Source organism: Mauremys reevesii, linkage group 3 (genome assembly GCF_016161935.1).
Source record: "Mauremys reevesii isolate NIE-2019 linkage group 3, ASM1616193v1, whole genome shotgun sequence".
NCBI lineage: Eukaryota > Metazoa > Chordata > Testudines > Geoemydidae > Mauremys > Mauremys reevesii.
Genome location: NC_052625.1, coordinates 92643190 through 92663602, shown reverse-complemented (window position 1 = coordinate 92663602; position 20413 = coordinate 92643190). Strand labels below are relative to the sequence as shown.

General features: G+C 42.0%; 1 protein-coding gene across 5 annotated transcripts in view; it reads left to right on the top strand.

Annotated features, from left to right (window-relative positions):
• The window catches only part of TULP4 (TUB like protein 4), a 269619-nt gene that overhangs the window by 204275 nt on the left and 44931 nt on the right, over window positions 1–20413 (top strand). For 4 of the 5 annotated variants that reach the window (XM_039529683.1, XM_039529682.1, XM_039529684.1 and 1 more), the window contains 3 exons: window positions 3401–3581; window positions 6919–7053; window positions 16101–16267. In XM_039529683.1, coding sequence (XP_039385617.1) covers window positions 3401–3581; window positions 6919–7053; window positions 16101–16267 — 483 coding nt within the window. Of the gene's footprint in view, window positions 1–462; window positions 549–3400; window positions 3582–6918; window positions 7054–16100; window positions 16268–20413 lie in introns of those variants that run through there. The other variant, XM_039529685.1, reaches the window with a different exon arrangement.

The following is a 20413-nucleotide window of genomic DNA, read 5'->3' as shown; positions in this document are numbered from 1 at the left end:
AACAAATATGAAGGAACATTCCCTGTAGCAGATCAAATTCAGTCAGTTTTACAATCAGATCAAATTCAAAGTAGATCGGTCCAAAAAAACAGTCTGTGTTGTCGCAGCATGATGTGAAGGTGGTGATTATCCGTGGAAGGCTTTGGGAAGATGAACAGTTAGAGGGGGTATTGGAAGGTGAAGTAGGAGGTTTTTTGTGCACAGGAAGATGTGGGGGGGGAGTTTCAAATCTCAGGGCAGCCTGAAAAGAGACAAGAATACGAGAGTGGGAGACGAGTACAAATGGTGACAAATAAGAGGGAAGGTTTGGCTGAGCAAAGGGAGAGAGTTTCCAGCCTAATACTTAAAGATGATATTGGCAGGCTGGTAACCAAACCATTACTTAGCATATACATTAATCAGAATTTAGCATTTGTATCACATAGTGATTATAGTTAATGACCAAATTCTGCTTTGACTTATAGCAGTGCTAATGTGGAATAACGCCATTGCCTTCAATAAGGCCTTCATTGAAGTTCCCTGTGGAGTTACTCCAGGTTTGTACCAGTGTAAGTGAGAGCAGGATTTGGCTTGCATTGTTTAATTTTTTTTTAAACTTCCAGCCATGAAAAGCTTCCCCAAGCTCCTCCCCCATTCCAATTACCTCCTCTCACTTTCAGTCTTCTGTAACTGTTGATCAGCACATGACGGGAAATATGGAATGTGTCCTCCTTTCATCTGCTTGGAAAGAACTTTATAATTACATTTCTGTCCTAACCTTTCTAAAGTACTGTTTGTACCAGTAGAACCTAGGCTCACTGTAGAAGTTAAGAAAATAAAATCTGTATTTACCCCCTCCCCAGCTTGTTTAATTTGTACATTTTCACTGTTTCCCCTGTGTAGTCAGTCAGTTTCCCCTTTTATTTATATGGGTGTTTCACACAGTAACAGGAGAGAGAAACACATTTGAAATACTGAAAAATGTAAGGGTAAACCCACAAAATTAGGTAGCGCACTAAAGGGTAGATGTAGTACATGAAACTACTTTTAATTCCTTTTTGGAAACTCACTAGATTTCAAGTTCAGTTAAATTTGCCTAAAATATACTTGTCTCGGTTAGAACTATGTGGTAGCAGCAGCCGCCTTGAATAATGCATTTGTCATTTCATGGATTCATTATTATAACTTATTTATTGTTGGTTGCTAGTCTTCTAAAATTCTCCAAACAAAGAGACCTTAACTTGTTCAAAACATAAAGGCACAGGACATGCTTAAGGGAGAGAGAACCAAAAGTTCTAGTTTCTGTGGACTTAGTGCGACTTAGTTATATACTATTTTAAACAAGAAAAATCCTCACACTATCCATTTTGTGTTTGATATAGTGGGTGGAAGCTCTCCTCTATCTTTTCTTGAAGTTGTAACATATTGCCTTCCTCCTGGGCTATACTGATCTAGTTCCAGTTGATTGATTATACAGACACTCCATGGGTTCCGCAAGACCCGACTTACGCAAATTCGCACTTACAGAAAAAGTTCCATAAGCCAGAAATAGGATTTTCAAATTGCGGAAATTTTTGCATAACGTACGGGTATACATTTCTGACTTACGCAAAATTCAATTTACGCAAGGCTTTCCGGAACGGAACGATTGCGTAAGTCAGGGGGCGTTTGTATTGTCTTTTGTCACGAATGTCAGAGGACATTCTCTCACTTTCTCCCAAACTGTTGCTTATCAATTGAATAACTCATCCTCTTCTATCCACCTTTGTGTTTCTCATAATCCATTTGAAATCTCTGCTAAAACGTCACTTAGTCATCTGTCCCTTTAGTATTGTAACAGCTGACACATTCTCCTTTCTCCACCTCTTGGTGTTCTGGATTATATAAACTCTATAGATATTGTAAACACGATTATAATCTTTCTCACGCATGCCATTAACAGAATAAGGGCAAGATTCAAATAATGTGTAGGGGTTCCATTTAAAATAAACAAATAGTTTGTCCTGAGTGCTCACCTGAAACCATACTCAGGTTTTAGGAATTTAAACTTTAAACCCTCTGGTCATCCTTAAAAGTAATTTAATTGTCTTCCCTTCTTCCACATACACTCAGAGTGTGGGTAAGTGAGGAACACAATCAAGTTTATTTAGGCATAAATAGACAATCAAATAAATCATTAAATTAATGAGGCCAGCTGGTTGTTTTCCAGTCCCTCTAAAGTTCTGCCTCCCAGCAGAATCCCCACCTAGGCCTCACCTGAAAATCCAGTCCACCCCACTTCAATCAGGTGGGCAGAAAGTTCTCTCTTCAGTCCTGCTCTCATTGAGGTCAACAGGAGCAATATCCTAATGCATAAGCACAAGGGGGTAAATTAAGGTTGCACAGGCAGCCTTATTTCTTGCATTTCTTAATTTATGAGTGCTTGACTTTGCAACCTTAACATTCTTTGAACATGTTTTTTTCTGGGTTGTAATACAGTAACTCCTCGCTTAATGTTGTAGTTATGTTCCTGAAAAATGCTACTTTAAGCTAAATGATGTTAAGCGAATCCAATTTCTCTATAAGAATTAATGTAAATGGGAGGGGTTAGGTTCCAGGGAATTTTTTTTCACCAGACAAAAGACATTATATACATATACATATACAGTATAAGTTTTAAATAATTTGTTTAAAATTATTTAGTACTGTACTCACCAATGATGATTGTGAAGCTTGGTTCAGGCGGGGCATAGTGGGGTCGGGGTGCGGGGGCTTTCCCCACTCTGCCTGTCCGGCGCTCCTACTGGCAGGGGCGGCTCCAGGCCCCAGCACGCCAAGCGCGTGCTTGGGACAGCAAGCTGCGGGGGGCGCTCTGCCGGCGCCACAAGGGTGGCAGGCAGGCTGCCTTCGGCGGCTTGCCTGTGGAGGATCCGCTGGCAAGCCACCGAAGGCAGCCTGCCTGCCGTGCTTGGAGTGGCAAAATGCCTAGAGCCGCCCCTGCCTGCTGGGGAGTGGGGTCGGGGGCTTGCTCACTCTCCGGCTGGAATGCCGGGCGGGCGGAGTGCCCTGACCCTGCTCCCCAGCTGGAACGCCAGGTGGGCGTAACGGGGAAAGCTCCCACTCCCTGACCCTGCTCTCCGGCTGGAACGTCGGGCGGGCAGAATGGGGCAAGCCAAACAACCTTATAACGGAATGTTTCGTGACTTTAAACGAGTATGTTCTCTAATAGATCAACAGCTTAATAACGAAACAATGTTAGCTGAGACGACTTTATACAGTAACTCCTCACTTAGAGACTGACCCTTGGAACACCTCACTACTTTGCTTTGGATTCATTTTCAAGGCACCTAGTTAATTGACAAGATGTATTCTAAGAAGTCTTAAATCAATTACATTTCATGGAACTGTCTCTCTCCTAAGTGTCCCAGTCTGTTGTTTTCAGGTACTGTTTGGCACTGCTGATGGTCAGGTGATTGTCATGGATTGCCATGGCCGAATGCTGGCACATGTTCTCCTTCACGAGTCAGATGGCATCCTCAGTATGTCTTGGAACTACCCCAGCTTCCTGGTGGAAGACAGCAGTGAAAGTGACACAGATTCTGATGACTACTCCCCACCGCAAGGTATGTTGCCTTCAGCTTTTTTCTGTTTAATGTTTGCTGACACTTAACTAACAGCAGTGCCATGGAGCAGTCATGCTTTATAGTAGTATTGGAACATACGTCTTCCATGGTTTCATCCACAAGGGGCAGCGTGGGGGACAGCGGATAGAATACTGGACAGGGAGCGAGAGACCTGCATTCTATTCCCACCTCTGCCACTGACCCACTGCAAGCCACTCCCCTCTCTGTGCTACGGTGTCTTAGTTAGTGAAGAAGGGATAATTATACCTTCATAAAATGCTCTGAGATCTGAGAGTGAAAAACATGGCATAAGAGCAAAGTAGTATCATTACTTATCATTACTGAGCATGTCTGACACATTTTAGCAGTATAAGCCAGTAGTCCTCATGCATATTGTCAGAGGACAGGTAGTCTGACAAACTAGTGCATTATAATATAGCTCCATATAAAGGGTCACTCATGGCAGTAATATTTCCAGTACTGTTAAACATATCTATAAATACTGTGAGTTTTATTTCCAAGAAATCCTGTTAACCAGTGATCATGCTTATCAGTATGCGGTCCATCCCTGATAGTACTGAGTTTAGTACGTTTCATAAAAGGATTAGACCTGAAAATAGCCCTGCAGTTACACTAGCTAGGAAAAGGGCGATTGGGGTTATCAGTCCTCATGCTTCCAAGCATACATTAATTGCCAGTTGTGGTCAGGATGAAGTCCCTCCCTCCTTACCATGGTATAGTATCACATGATTAGGTGCACCATTTGGTTTTTAAACCATCATAGAAGTTAGAGATGGCAAAGACCTAATAGATCGTTGTGTCCATTCTCCTGCAAGAGCCTGTTATAGTCCCCCAGAAAAAGGACAGTTCAGATACTAAACTGAAATTCCTCTTGGCTAGTGCTGGGCACAAAATTGTTATTCCAGTATATCGAGTCCAACTAATTTAAAGAGTGATGTAAATGTTGATGGGATGGTGGAAAATTAAAGTACATATTGACTAAAGATGAGTCTGAACCAGCACCTCAGATTTGATCTGTTGGTTCCAAACATGCCCTGGCAGTTTAGATCTACTTCAAATCTACTTCAAAAGGGGCATGTTTTCTGTAACCAGTTTAGGTGTAACTTAGAGTGGCAGAAATCTTGTGAGATTAGCTAGTGAGAGTTCAGCATCCTTAAACCTAAGTTTAGCTCAGGCTTTCATATGGATATGAATCACCACCTCAGCCCCTCTCCAATAGTGGTGAAGCCTTGCCTTTGTAAGAGAAGAAGATGAAAAGGATTCCAGTCACTTCAGATTTCCAAGGAAGCTTTATATGAACGGCAAGGAAAGCGTTAGATGTATTTTGTTGCCATTTTGCCATATCAAGGGTCCAATTTTGGGCTGGTGGATTTGGATGAAGGATGGGAGAGAACTAACAACTCAAAATGATCCTTCGTAGAGCAGGAAACACGCTTACTGGTGCTGAGTCAATCAGGAGTGGGTGGACTTTCATTACAGGCCTGCATCTAATGATTATTCTAACATGATGTGTTCTTTTTAAAGCTTTACAGGTGCATCAGAAACTTCTCAAAGGTGACAAGCCTTTGACTCACACAGATGTGTGGGAGGGACTTGACGTTTGATGGATTTTTACTCATCTAAAAAACAATGCCAATTTATATATTTATTTTTAATGTATCAACTATAGGGCAATTTCTTTCCTCCAGGTACTTTTTTGATCATCCCTCTTGTGAGTTCTGGAAGCAGTGTCATTCTTAGCCAACTGTGTCATATTTTATTACTCAAAATGCACTGTACTTGGGTCCTGATAACTGTCTTATCGAGGGACTGCAATGTCTTCTGTCAGAACCAGTCAAAGAAGAGAATTAAATAATAAATGATACAGATGGTGCTATTTGTCATTAAATATTAAATACAAAGGAACTTTCACATGAACGTTGAAAAATAAGCTTATGGAGGAAAGGATATTTTGAGAAATGGTCACCAAGCACCCTTTCATAGAATCATAGAATATCAAGGTTGGAAGGGACCTCAGAAGGTCATCTAGTCCAACCCCCTGCTCAAAGCAGGACCAGTCCCCAACTAAATCATCCTAGCCAGGGCTTTGTCAAGCCTGACCTTAAAAACCTCTAAGGATGGAGATTCCACCACCTCCCTAGGTAACCCACTCCAGTGCTTCACCACCCTCCTAGTGAAAAAGTTTTTCCTAATATCCAACCTAAACCTCCCTCCACTGCAACTTGAGACCGTTACTCCTTGTTCTGTCATCTGCCACCACTGAGAACAGCCTAGCTCCATCCAGCTTCTCGTCCACTGTAACCCCTAGGTCCTTTTCTGCAAAACTGCTCCCTAGCCATTCGGTCCCTAGTCTGTAGCAGTGCATGGGATTCTTCCGTCCTAAGTGCAGGACTCTGCACTTGTCCTTGTTGAACCTCATCAGATTTCTTTTGGCCCAATCCTCTAATTTGTCTAGGTCCCTCTGTATCATCCCTACCCTCCAGCATCCCTACCACTCCTCCCAGTTTAGTGTCATCTGCAAACTTGCTGAGGGTGCAGTCCATGCCATCCTCCAGATCATTAATGAAGATTTTGAACAAAACCGGCCCCAGAACCGACCCTTTGCTCATATCCCCCTGGCATGTAGGCATCAAGATATATTTGGACTCGGGTACACTGGTTAGCACTTAACATTTAAAGCACTGTAATCTGTAAGGGGCTAGTATACTCAGATGCACTTATGATGTTCCTGGTGTCATCAGCAGAATCCCCCAATGTGATAAAATGTAGCAAGCAAATAATTGTAAGTATGATTATAAGATGTATAATGCAGTATTATATGTATAGTACTTTATATGTGCTGTGGTAAAATTGTCTGGTACCTAGTCTCAGTCACTTCTTGGTAACACTGACTACTCAGTACTTTCAAACTCCAGCTGAAATGAATGACGCCACCAGGGAGGGTGGAGTGGTTGTGGAGAGAGAGAGAGGCGTAGGCCTAAAATGGAATAACAATAGAGTTCCAGGCAGGAATATTAGAATACCGTAGAGAAGTGGGAAATTTGCTTTCAGTTTCTTGTGATTGCACTCTAGAGCTATTGTCCTTCGAATGGGGAAGGTACAGGTCAGAGGTTGGTTTCATAGTGTCAGTGAGGCAGACTAACTATCCACATGTGTTTTGCCTTTGCTCATATCCATGGGGAAAAAATAACCAGGCAGAATTCAAGTCTCAGAACTGGTCACTGTGACAGCAGGCTGGACTGAAATGTGCTTTTACCTGGATTTAATCACATTTCAGAGCTCCTTTTTTGCTTACTCAACAATCTTGTTTTCGCAGATGGTCCAGCCGCATATCCGGTCCCAGTGCAGAACACCAAACCACTACTCACTGTCAGCTTCACATCAGGAGACATTAGTTTAATGAACAACTATGATGACTTGTCTCCTACTGTCATCCGCTCAGGGTTGAAAGGTACAAGAGAGAGACATCCTCTCCCCTCACATACAGTTTTTCTTCTGATGTTTTAATTTATTTATTGTCTATATGGTTGTGTTTAGTGTCTTGCCTCTTATAGCCTGGTATCTGCTACAGTGATTCTCACTGTCAGCAGTGACACCTACTGATATAAAAGCAAAGCACAGCTATTAGACTTCTTGCTTTTGAAATAAGTTGATTTTATATTTTTAGGAGGCATTTCTGATATTAAAACCTAATGAAACAGTTTGCTTTCCTCCAGGCTAATGCCATAACGGTCCTGTCTATATGTGGTTGTTTATGAATGCCCAGGTAACTTAATTTTCTTTTGTATCCTAAATTCATTATGGGATCAGTCATTCTTGTAGCAGCCAAATGTAAGTTATAGCTGGTAGAGTTATTGAGTACTAGGTAGAAATATTAAGATGCAAGTCATTGTGAGAAAAGGAAAACTCCAGTGATTAGTTATAATACCTTAGACAGCTAAATATTTACTAAGTTCTGTTTGTCTATGTGCGTATGCACACCTCCTTGCAGAGTAAGACACTGTCATCAAACTGCTGCCCCAAGGGGAGCGGTGTCTTGTTGTGTTTTGGTAGGCATATGCCTGCCACAGATTCCCCTTTCAAACTCCACAGAAATAGTGCACAGAGTCTTTCTGCAGGTAAATAGGCCTTGAGGGGTCAATTGTATTACAAATGTCCCATGCATATTAATCATAACAAAAGTCCTATTACCATAGTCCAGATTTCCCCAGCATAGTCTGAACAGTGTAACATACAACCCTAGGGTCCCTCACTGTGCTCCATTTCTCTAGTGCAGCTCTCTCCAGTCCTCATACTAGGACAGCTGGGAATCATTAGGAAAGGGACAGATAATAGTAAGAAAATATCATATTGCCTCTATATAAATCCACGGTACACCCACACCCTGAGTACTGCATGCCGCTCTGGTTGCCCCATCTCAAAAAAGACATATTGGAATTGGAAAAGGTACAGAAAAGGGCAACAGAAATGATTAGGGGCATGGAATAGCTTCTATATGAAGGGTGAATAATAAGACTGGCCACTGTCTGAAGATACTGGGCTAGATGGACCATTGGTCTGACCCAGCATGGCCAATCTTGTGTTCTTATCCCTTCCAGCTGGAGTGCCACCCTGCTCTTCCCAACAGAAACCCCTGCAGCCTCTCTGTTGGGCGCATCTTTGCCAGGGGAGCATGCCTCATTCCCCTGGCCCTCTCAGTTCCTCCGGGTCTAGCTCTGGCCCTGGAGATGTCAGCTGGTAAGCTTCTCTGCTGCTGCCCAGCCCTCAGCCCTCTCCGGCCCTTGTCTTCAGCCCTCCGGCTTAGAGCCAGCAGGCAACTTTCTTCCCTGCTTCTCCTGCCTTCAGCCCTCCGGCTCTAGCACTCTGGCTTGGGGACACCATCCAGCAAACCCATCTTAATGCTCTCCTGCCTTCAGACTCCCCCCAGGTCCCAAACATACAGTCTCCTAGCCAATTCCTCCCTCTTCAGCTTTCCCCAGAGACGTCTTCCAATCTCCCACCTCTCCTGACTGACTCTCATAAGGACTCTCTTCTCTGACTGACTCTGGCAGCCCTTACCTGCCCTTCCTGACTGAACCAGTCTGCTCTGGCACCGGGGGAGCTGGATCTACTTCATTTACTAGGGCCAGCTTCCCTGTGACAGGCCCCAATTCAACAAAGACTTAAACAAATGCAAAACTGCTATGCTGGATCGGGTCCTAAGATACTTCCTAGGGTGGGTAAGAGAGGCAGAAGGAGTCTGGAGATTTGGGCTCTGTTCCTGGCTTTGCTGCTGGGTGACCTTGGGCAAGCCACTTCAGCTCTCTGTACCTCAGTTTCCCCATCTGTAAAATGGGGATAATGATACTGATTTCCTTTTATAAAGCACTTAGTGCTCTATAGATGAGAAACAATATATGAGCTGCATGTTGTTATAATCATAAGACAGGCAAAAGTGCATTTTCAGTCAGAACAAAAAATAATTGAAGAAATGAGTTTATTGACCTCCTGATATTTACAATATCCACACAGACAAAAGCTACAACATCATCCTTAACACCTCTGTTTTAGGAATTAACGTAAAACAAAATATTTACACAAAATGCACTATGGTCATTTCACCCTTTGCCGTTTTTTATGCATCTATGTAACACACACCATGTACAATTATAGAACCTTAAATTAGAGTGAATAAATGAAGACTCGGCACAGCACTTCGGAAAGGTTGCCGACCCCTGCTATATGTACTATTGTTACAGTAGTGGGCTGAAATCTTCAGTGCTTGAGCTCACACCATGGATGAGGGGGTTGGTGGCTGAGTTTGCTGGGGGAAAGTGAAATCACTTGAGCAAATTTGGGGGACTTTTTGTTAGGATATTTTTTAATTATGCACTTTCCCATTGTTTCAATCAGACATTTTGCACATGGTTAACTCAAACACTTCTGATTTTCCAGATCTGAGAATAAATTCAAGCCTGAATGCAACATGAAGTGCATTTCTTAAGGATTTGCCAATTGTTTAACATCGATATTTTTGCAGATTCAAATGATTTTCTTTAAACATGGTTTGATATTTCAAATCCCACTGAGCTAGAGCTGAGTATTCAAGATTCAGATTATGTAAAGAATAGCTGGGTTTAGGTCGCTACTATTAACAATGATCTTTTAGAAGCTCCCCATGTAGGGTGACTTTTATCATAATAGATCCAGATACAAGGATCCTGGAAGCCTCTCTAGTAAAGCCTTGAAGCTGTGCAGAGAAAAAGCGTCCTCAGTCCAGGAAATCTTTGGCATAGGCTTCTGATCAAGGAAGTTGTTAGCTTTGGTGAGTTCAACAAGACAGCCAGCCCCAGGTTTCATTTTTTCTTTTATTTCCACCAATATTATGTCTTTAAAAGTCTGGAAAAATACATGTTAAAAAACTAGTGGTATCTCAACATTAATCTTGAATTATCAAAAACTTCAAAGTCTGGAGGTTGCTGTAGTTGAAATTGGTCCTCCAAGATTAACTCAGCTACCTTTCATACTGGTTGTATCTTCTAGCCCGGTTTTCTTTTAAAATATAACCTTTAGAATACTATTGTTGGTTTGTTATTCCTGTGTATAATTAATAAAAAAGAACATGAGTCAATGCTGCTATAGTGTAGGGGGCCCTACATTTTGGAATTTCCTGTCTTTTGAGCATTAGCTATTTCAGCCCTAACATTGCATTAAATATAGGTTTTTGCATAGACTTTTATACTACTACTTTCTGGGGGCAGACCCTTAGCCACACCATGGTAGTTTGGCACAGTTGGTGTAAAGCTGCCCTAAAACCAGCTTGGTTAGCTTTGGGAAGATCCACCCTGCATAGGGTCTTGGGTGACATGGAGACTCCTATGCTGCCTATCCTCATGCCCTCTCCAGCCCAAGGGGTTCAGTTAGGGAAATGGTGTCATGGTGGGAGGAACCCCTATGATCTGGGAATCCCCAGCTACCAGAATGGCTCTTTAGTGCCAGAGGGAGCTGAGACAGTTTAGAGCTGCTTTCTTGTCTAATGTCCACCAGGGGACTGGCCCAGCACTCAGTCAAGGATCAAGAGGCACAAGCCATACCCCGTTCCGTTTCCAGGGATCTGGGCCTATGTCTGTCTGTCTCTTCTCCCACTACCCTTTACTAGATGGAATATCAGAGCTGCTGAAGTATGTGTGATCATGTAACCTCCTCACCCCAGGGGCTAAATGCTAGTGCGCAAGCTATAGTACCGGCATCTTTATTGTGAGCCTGTGTGATTGATTTCAGTTGGAATGGAGGATGCTTAGCACCTTTTAGGATCAGGCTATGGAGAGGCAATGGGGGAGGTAGCGAGAGAGAGAGAGGTCACATCACCATTTTGTGGCTTGAGCCTACCTATGATCTGCTTTATCCCTGTAGGTATTTCAGGGGTTGCTGCTGTATGTATATTCATATTTCCCATGTTTTTTCCTCTTGTCAAGAGAGTTGTCATGCATCTTTGTAACTTTTGGTGGTTATCATCCCATGCTAAGAATGTGGGAGAACTTGAGAACAACACACAGAGTTTCTCTGTGCTCTCTAGCCACAGAGGGCACTACTAGAAGTGCCTCATATTAACTGGATAGTCTTCAGTATTGCATGTGAACTCTCATCTATGGGGCTGTTTGAAATATGCAAATATTGCTCTGTGGACTCTGCAACAGGCTCCTCCGTCTGTATAGACTGCTGAAGGCTGCTATATGTATTTTCTAAACAGCCCTCTCTGAAAATATCACACCCAAAGCAACATCAACATATTTTTGCTGTTATATCAGCTTTGCTTTAGGTGTAAAAAAATTCTGTCAGTCACTTTGCCAGGAACATTCATATTATGTTGCATTAGGAAAAAAGCTGCTTTCTCTGTGGGAAGAAAATTTGCTTTTCCCTAAACTCAAATTCGTCTTTCCAGCTACCAAAAACTCATGGAAATTCTAACAGACCTGAGGTAAATTAAATATAGACTCATAGACTTTAAGGCTAGAAGGGATCATCATTATCGTCTAGTCTGACCTCCTACCCACTGCAGGTCGCAGAACCTCACCCACCCACTCCTGTAAAAGACTGATAAATATAGGTCCTGAACTATTAAACAGTCTCCTTTAATCCTTACATTTTACCTTTTAATTTATGCTCTAGATAGAAGCTGTGCCTCTGCCCACACTGAACCCAACTCTCTGTTACAGTGAGTTGCTGTTCTTTCAGGCCTCAATTGTCCCCTGTGGGCACAGCCCAGAATAAGAGTTTGTGTGGAGTAACGTCCCAGAAGGAATGTGTCCCAGAGCTCCGGGGCATTTAACTTGTATCTGCTACTACAACTCTTAATGGGAGGCAGCTTACTATCCCTCATGTGACAGGCCAGTTCTGGTGGCTTTTATCATCACCAGGAAAGCTGAACTAACAAGACACATTAAATATAGTATTTACCAGGATAACTCTGCTTGTGACCCTTCCACTTCTCCCCCCCCCCCATCCCCACACACACATACACCTCCCATCCGTCTCCTGCATTTGGGAAGTGCCAGGCCCATTCTGTGTGAGACCACAAACTAAATAATAATGATATAAACTGTAACTGTAATTATTCAAAGGCCAGATGTTCTAAACCCAGAAATATATATAAGCCACATTAATGTCCTTGTTTTCTTTCTTGAAATGAGGACAAGAAAGAGGCCAAAAAATACTAGAAATGAGATCCTCATCTCTACTCTGGCCTCTTTGCACCAGGTTAAAGACGGGGAGCAACATAAATGGGTTGTAAAAGCCCCACTTGCTGCCAGGGAAGATTCCCGCGGTGCAGGAACTGAGGAAGATAGCTGTGAAGCTGTTATTCAAGGACACACCCCCCCCACAAGCCCTGACATAGGGGCAGGTTGTGGGGGGGGTGGCTATGGGGGGAAGAGGGACATATTAGGGGTGGGGCTGCAGCACACAGTGTTGTGCAGATTCCAGAGAGGCTGCCATAGCTTAGACTTCAAAGCTGTCTCAGTTATGCTGGGAGCCACCCCAGCTTCTGGAGCAGGCCAGGATCAAGAGGCACAAAGGTGACTTAAATCCACCATAACCTCCCTCTTCCTACTAGGTTAAGAGTTCAAGTATGGCACAGCATCTCACCTAGGACTTTTTCCCAAAAGAGGTTGTTCTGTTCTCTTGGGTAAACCTAGAATTAGGCAGGTTATTAGAAATGGGGTTGGGCTGTCTGTCTCATTGATTTCTAATATGTCTGTTTTAGTATCCTAGAAAGAGAAATTAAATCCCACTGTAGAAACATATTCAGGGAGAGAATATCGAGGAACATCATGTATGCTAGTCTATGAAAAAATCCACTTGAGAAACAAACATCCTGCCTCTGATATGTTCAGAAGTATAGTCCCAGTGAGAAATATCAGAAAGGAAACAGTTGCAGTAATACAAAGCCATATTAAAATTGCACATAGAAAATGACAAGTTGACAACTTAAAACAATTCTGAGATCCTTTCTGCCAACTCTCATTTCTGTTCTGCGTCTTCATTTGAAGACCACTTCTTGCCCATAAATGTCTACAAAAGTTCTTAGAGAAACAAAGTGGGTGAAGTAATATATTTTATTGGATCAGTTTCTGTTGGTGAGAGAGATAAAGTGGAACAGATTGTTTCGCATAAGTAGTTAAGAACATAAGAATGGCCATATTGGGTCAGAGCAAAGGTCCATAGGTAATAATTGGAGATATACCAATCTCCTAGAACTGGAAGGGACCTTGAAAGGTCATTGAGTCCAGCCCCCTGCCTTCACTAGCAGGACCAATTTTTGCCCCAGATCCCTAAGTGGCCCCCTCAAGGATTGAACTCACAACCATGGGTTTAGTTGGCCAATGCTCAAACCACTGAGCTATCCCTCCCCCTCCATCCAGCCCAGTATCCTGTCTACCGACAGTGGCCAATGCCAGGTGCCCCAGGGGAAGTGAACCTAACAGGTAATGATCAAGTGATCTCTCTCCTGACATCCATCTCCATCCTCTGACAAATAGAGTCTAGGGACACCATTCCTTACTCATCCTGGCTAATAGCCATTAATGGACTTAACCACCATAAATTTATCCAGTTCTCTTTTAAACCCTGTTATAGTCCTAGCCTTCACAACCTCCTCAGGCAAGGAGTTCCACAAGTTGACTGTGCGCTGTGTGAAGAACTTCCTTTTATTTGTTTTAAACCTGCTGCATATTAATTTCATTTGGTGGCCCCTAGTTCTTATATTATGGGAACAAGTAAATAACTTTTCCTTATTCACTTTCTCTACATCACTCGTGATTTTATATACCTCTATCATATCCCCCCCTCCTTAGTCTCCTCTTTTCCAAGCTGAAAAGTCCTAGTCTCTTTAATCTCTCCTCATATGGGACCCGTTCCAAATCCCTAATCATTTTAGTTGCCCTTTTCTGAACCTTTTCTAATGCCAGTATATCTTTTTTGAGATGAGGAGACCACATCTGTACGCAGTATTCAAGATGTGGGCGTACCATGGATTTATATAAGGGCAATAAAATATTTTCCATCTTATTCTCTATCCCCTTTTTAACATACTTCAAGGAATCATTCATGGAATAATGGCCCATTAACACCTCTCCACTCATGGGGTGGGGAGGGGAGCAGGAGTAGGGAGTTAGTGGATTATAGATTGTTGTAATAAGCCATAAATCTACTGTGTCTGTTCAGTCCATGATTTTTAATGTCTAGCAGAGTTATTAATTTAAGTTCCCAGACTCATCTTTTGAAGATGTTTTATAGGTTTCCTTTGAGGATGAGGACTGAGAGGTCAGTATAGAGTGATCGCTTTGTGAAAAGTGTTCACCCATAGGTGATATGGTGTTTTTGTCTTTTATTATTGTTCTGTGAGAGTTCATTCGAGAGTGCAGTGATTGTCTGGTTTCACCCACATAGTTGTTGTTGGGGCATTTAGTGCACTGGATGAGGTACAGCACATGTCGGGGAGTTGTTTTGAAGGGCCAACCTCTCCAAGCTCATCAGAAGCAAGCTCCCCACAGACCAGCACACATCAACTCACAGTGGCACCAGACCCTGCCAGAACAGCAGATGCAAAATCTGCAAACATATTTCTACTGCTACGATGTTCAGTACCCTCCACAACACACTTTTCAAGATGGATGGGTCCTACACATGCCTATCACATGTTGTGTACCTCATCCAGTACACTAAGTACCCCCGTGACAACCATGTGTATGATATGAGACTATCACTGCACTGTCAAATGAACTCTCATAAAAATAATAAAAGACAAAAACACCATATCTCCTGTGGGTGAACACTTGTGAAAAAGCGATCACTCTATATCTGACCTCTCAGTCCTCATCTTCATAGGAAACCTGCACAACACCTTCAAAAGATGAGCCTGGGAGTTTAAATTCATAACTTTGCTAGACACTAAAGATCATGGACTGAATAGAGACACCAGATTTATGGCTTATTACAATAATCTGTAACCCAACTAACCACCGCCCATGGCTTTTTTCCCCCTCCTTTATGACTGGAGTGGTGTTAATGGGCCACTTCACCTTGAATGACCCCTTGAAACAATCTGTTCCACCTTGTGTTTAGCTGTGACACTCTGAGTACATTTCTCAGACCTGAAGAAGAGCTCTGTGTAAGCTCAAAAGGCTTGTTTCTCTCACCAATGGAAGTTGATCCAATAAAAGATTTTACCTCAGCCACCTTGTCTCTTTAATATCCTGGGGCCACCACAGCTACAACAACATTGTATTCAAAAGGTTCTTGGCAGATTGACATCCCCGACCGAGCACAGAGTTTGTCTGGCTTGCCTTCCATCTCAGGTTTAAAGGTAAAACTCTCTACAGGCCTGTTCTGTATTCCTTGCACACACATAACTGCCATTGACCTTGAAGGCAGAAACACAAAATATTATTCCTTTGCTCTTGCTGAAGTAGATAGAGGGCTGGAGGATGTCAGGGACAGAAATCAGCATCCCAAAATGAAGTCCTGGGCAGATGTCTGTAGGAGAGGGATCCCTATCGCCCAAAAAAGATTAGCTGTGTGTGTATTGATATGTATATTGTATGTAACATCTATAATACATTATTTTGCTCCTTGCTGATACTTACATCCAAAATGTAGGCCCTGATATACATTGTAGAGTCTTCGCAAAGCTAAAGGCAATATATTTTTTACACACCTGTTATATTTTATTAAAGATAGAGCGGATAACATTTAAAAAAGTGCATTAAGTGACATATTAGCCTAAGTTTTATTGAAAGTCAGTGGGACGTATGCCTCTAAGATCTAAGTTTTTAAAGGTGTTTAGGTATTGCTTTATTAAGTGTTGCAGCACCTAACTGACCTTGGAGTCTAATTTCTATTGACTTTCAGTGAAAGCTGGGCTCCTAAGAAACTTTTGATAATGGGACTTGCTACCTATATTGGTTGCGATTATTGGTGACAGTGTCCTACCCCACAGGTGTCTTATCTTTGTGATTTCAGATGTGGTGGTGCAGTGGTGTACGCAGGGAGACCTGTTAGCTGTAGCAGGCATGGAAAAGCTAAGTCAGCTAGCTGACCTTGGTAGCAGTTCCATTCTGAAAAGTGCGCTCGTCAAGTTCTACAATGTCCGTGGGGAACATATCTACACGCTGGAAACTCCTGTGCAGGTAAGGGATGTTTTTGAAGTTAGCCCTGGTATTAATGCCAGAGCTTCAATAATTTTTCACCTACATTATCCCAATAATATAGGCACACACTACCGAAGTGCTCAACTGAATGTGTTTAATGAGTTCTAAGTCTTTGGAGCTCCTAGAATCTGAATTGCAGGAATGGATCTTATAATTAATTATTATTATTATTATGAGTATTATGATCAGGCCTTGGGGCTTCAACTGAGATCAGGACTCCATTGTGTGAGGCACTGTACAGACACCTAGTGAGAGACAGTTGCACCAAAGACTTTACAGTTTAGACAAGACAGACAAAAGGATGAGAGATGAGGAACTAAAGAGCAGAGAGACTAAGGCCCAGATTGCTAAAGATATTTAGGCATTGCTGTGGCCAGTATTGCAATGTCTAACTGATTTAGGAGCTTAAACCTCATTTTCAAAAGGGATTTATGCATTTAGGAGCCAAAATTCTAGTGACAGTTAATGTGATTTTGGTTCTTAAGTGCCAGAATCCTTTTTGAAAATGAGATTTAAGCTCCTAAATCAGTCAGGTGTTGCAATACTGAGCACACCACCACCTTTAACAACCTGTGTCTAAGTGCCTTACCCAAAGTCACACTGGAAATCTGTGGCAGAACTAGGAATTGAACTCATATCTCCTGAGTCTAAATCCAATATCTTAACCACAGGACTGTCCTCCCTGTCTATTATCTCCTTACATATTCAGGACAATTCTGTCTTAGTGTAGGGGTAGGACAACCTGATAGAACAGGAGGTCCTACAATGTATGAATCTTTTATTACTTTTATGGGCACGGATGGTATTATGGGTAAAACATAGAATTCTGAGTTGGGAGGGCTTGTTTCTATTCACAGATTCACCACAGACTTCCCACGTGACCTTCGGCAAGTCACTTAATCTCTCTGGGTGAACTTCAGCAAAAGACCTACATGCCACTTGAGTCCACAAAATAAGACTTAAGTGGTGCATATGTTTTCTGCTGGCTCTCTGAACAGGAATGAATTTCACCCTATGCTTTGGTTGGCTGTCTATAAAATGGGGACAACACCTCTTTCATTCTTCTCCATGGTGTTGTGAGGCTTAATGTTTAAGTGCTCTGAAATCCGCAAGTGATGGAATGTTCCATAGATATACATTATTAATTATTATTTATTTATTCTGCAATACCATGAGAAGAAGTGGGTACAAAATGCTGAGTTAAGGACTTCATAGCAAGCTAACTCCTGAATTTCCACATTTGTATTTATTTATCTCTCAAGAGTAGCATAGAGTAATTAGTTACATACATTTTAGTTTGAATTTAATTCTTTTGTGGGTTTTTTTGTTTATTTATAATATGTTCCGCATCCAAGCTTGGGTGAAAAATATTAGGTACCCAAATGTGTATATAGGCATCTAAGTGCTGATTTAGCTGCTGGGGCTTGTCTACACATACAGTTGGTACCACTTCAACTATATTGGTATAGTTAAAACAGTACAACCTCCCCCACCACCCAGGTGGATGCAGTTATGCCAGTATAAGGGCTTGTCTACATGGGGACACTTAAGAAAATGAATCTGAATTACCTAAAGGTGTGAATTTAAAGTGGATTAGTTAGACCGCTTTAAACCCCAATGTGGATATCTCATTCAGAATTAAAGTGGCCTTAATTCAGTTTAGCTTCCAAATAGAATAAAGTGAATTAAGGACACTTTAATTCTGAAGAAGGTGTCCACACAAAGTTTTAATTTGCTTTAACTAAAACACTTTAAATGCACACCTTTAGTTAATTCAGATTAATTTTCCTCAGTGTCAATGTGTAGACAAGCCCCAAAAGTGCTTATACCAGTATAACTATTTTGGTGATAGCAGTATAATTCCCCAGATAGGAAGCAGAATAAATGATATCAGTACAAGATACCTTTTTACTGGTATAGCTGTGTCCACACTATGGACCATACTGGTATAACTATTTCAGTAAAAAAATAAATCACATCCTAACCAAAATAATTATACTCTTACAAACACTGAGTGTAGACCAGGTTTAAGATTAGGGCCTGATTTTCATCTCACATTGGTTTGTGTAATTCTGTTAACTTCAGTTAAATTAATTTGTAATTTACACTGGTGAAATTGAGAGGAGGGGTACCTAAACAAGGTACTTTGGATCTCTTTCTCCTGTCCTTTGTCCATTTAGATTGTATGTGTCCACACGTTTGAACACTGGGCCTAATAATATTACCATCTAAGTCCGGGATTGGCAACTTGAAGATACTAGGCACTAAAATCCTTTGGCAGGTTGGGGAGTGTTGGGTCTTGCCCCCAGGGGAGGGATAACTTCAGTGGGAGGGTGTCCTGTTACTGGGTAGTGGGAGGCCCCAAGCGGGCAGGGTTTGAGAGCGAGCCTGCACTCACCCCACAGATGTAGCTCTGGTCCTACGGTGCTGGACCCAGCTCCCTCCTCCAGCCCATTGGATCTCACCACAAGGTATGTGATGCGTGCATATGTGCAGGCCAGCCTTCCCCCGCCCCCCGTGATGCCCCATCCTGCCACGCCCCCTTCTTAGCCCTGGTGCTGCCAGAACTCCTGCCCTGAGCTGGGGCTGTGGCAGACCAAATAAAATGTTCTGGTTGACCAGATGAAGTCCCCATCCCTGATCTAAGTAGCAGTGTACTAGAATTTGTAGATCACTTGGATTACTGACAAAATCAGCTAGAACTTGTTATTGCACAAAAAGATTGTTAGTGACATTTGTTATTCTACATGGCTGCTCCAAAGATACATGTAGTGGACAGACTGAGTCCCCAGTACCAGTAATTTGTCTTATGAACAGCAGCAGCAGTAAAATCAGTACTCTGCTGGAGAATGGCAGTCAGTGCTGTGATGGGATTTTATAAAATTGACCATTGGCAATTGAAAGGGAATGAGTGGGAAGAGGAGAGTTTGTCACATCTCAAACCCTGCTATGAAAGCTGTTTCCTCTACAACAGGCAGTGTATGAATGGATGGTGCATTTATTTTATATCAGCACACTTCTTGATTTAATTAATGGCAAGAAAGTTAAGCAGCACTGAACATTGCAGAGATCAGATTACTGGTGCAAAATTGATTTAGTGTGAGGCACTCCTGGTTCATATGTCTGATAAAGCAGTTACCTGGTGTCTTCACTGTAAAATACATTAAACTGTTATTGTTTATGCTGTTTGTATATTCTGGATGTTTTGGTGGGGATTAAGTGACAATTTATTGGGTAGTTTATAAAAATAACTCCGTGAAAGCTGCTGTAGAATTTATATTGTTTAGTTAGATCGTACATTACTTGATGTAAAGCCACAGCTAGCCACAGAGTAGGAATAAGAACCTCAGAACTGTTCACTTTGGTTTACTCATAATGATGATGATGATGATCATTGTCACAGTTTCCCTTGAGAACAAACTGTGCTTTATGTCCCCATCTTCTCCTCCTGCTTTGGTACAGTTTGGTGTCTAACATCTGGTTATCAACTCTTAATCCCTGACCATCAATGAGTGATTATATTGTTCATAAATGGCTAACCTAGTTTTCTGACTACGATCTCTGAATATAAATAACATCATAAGCCAGGGGATCATGCTCTGTCAGAAGCATTCAATCCAGCCTAAGATCTATATGAAAAATAATTCACTGTTGGGAGAGTATAGACATCAAGGTGTAACAGCCTTTGACATATTGCCCTGTCAGTGGCATTAACCCCAACAGCCATTGCTCCCCTTAATATCACAAAATGGCATATACAAAAAACCTGGATAGACTGAACAACAGTGGCAGGCCTTGAACCAGTATTGGAATTTACCTTGAGGCACCACGTACTCTCAGCTCCTGTTGAACTCACTGAGAGTTGAGGGTGTTCATCACCGCACGGTACTGAGCCTTTATACATTTATCTTATTGGAACCATCCCCTATATACAGTTATCTGAATAAAAATCTCAAAGATCTGTAATATTGGGCTATCAACTGCACTTGCGGTTCCAGTGCTTGTTTATACAAATAATATATTTTAAAGCAGGTTCTTAAACTGGGGGTCATGTGGTTATTATATGAGCTGTCAATCTCTACCCCAAATCCCGCTTTGCCTCTAATATTTATAACGGTGCTAAAT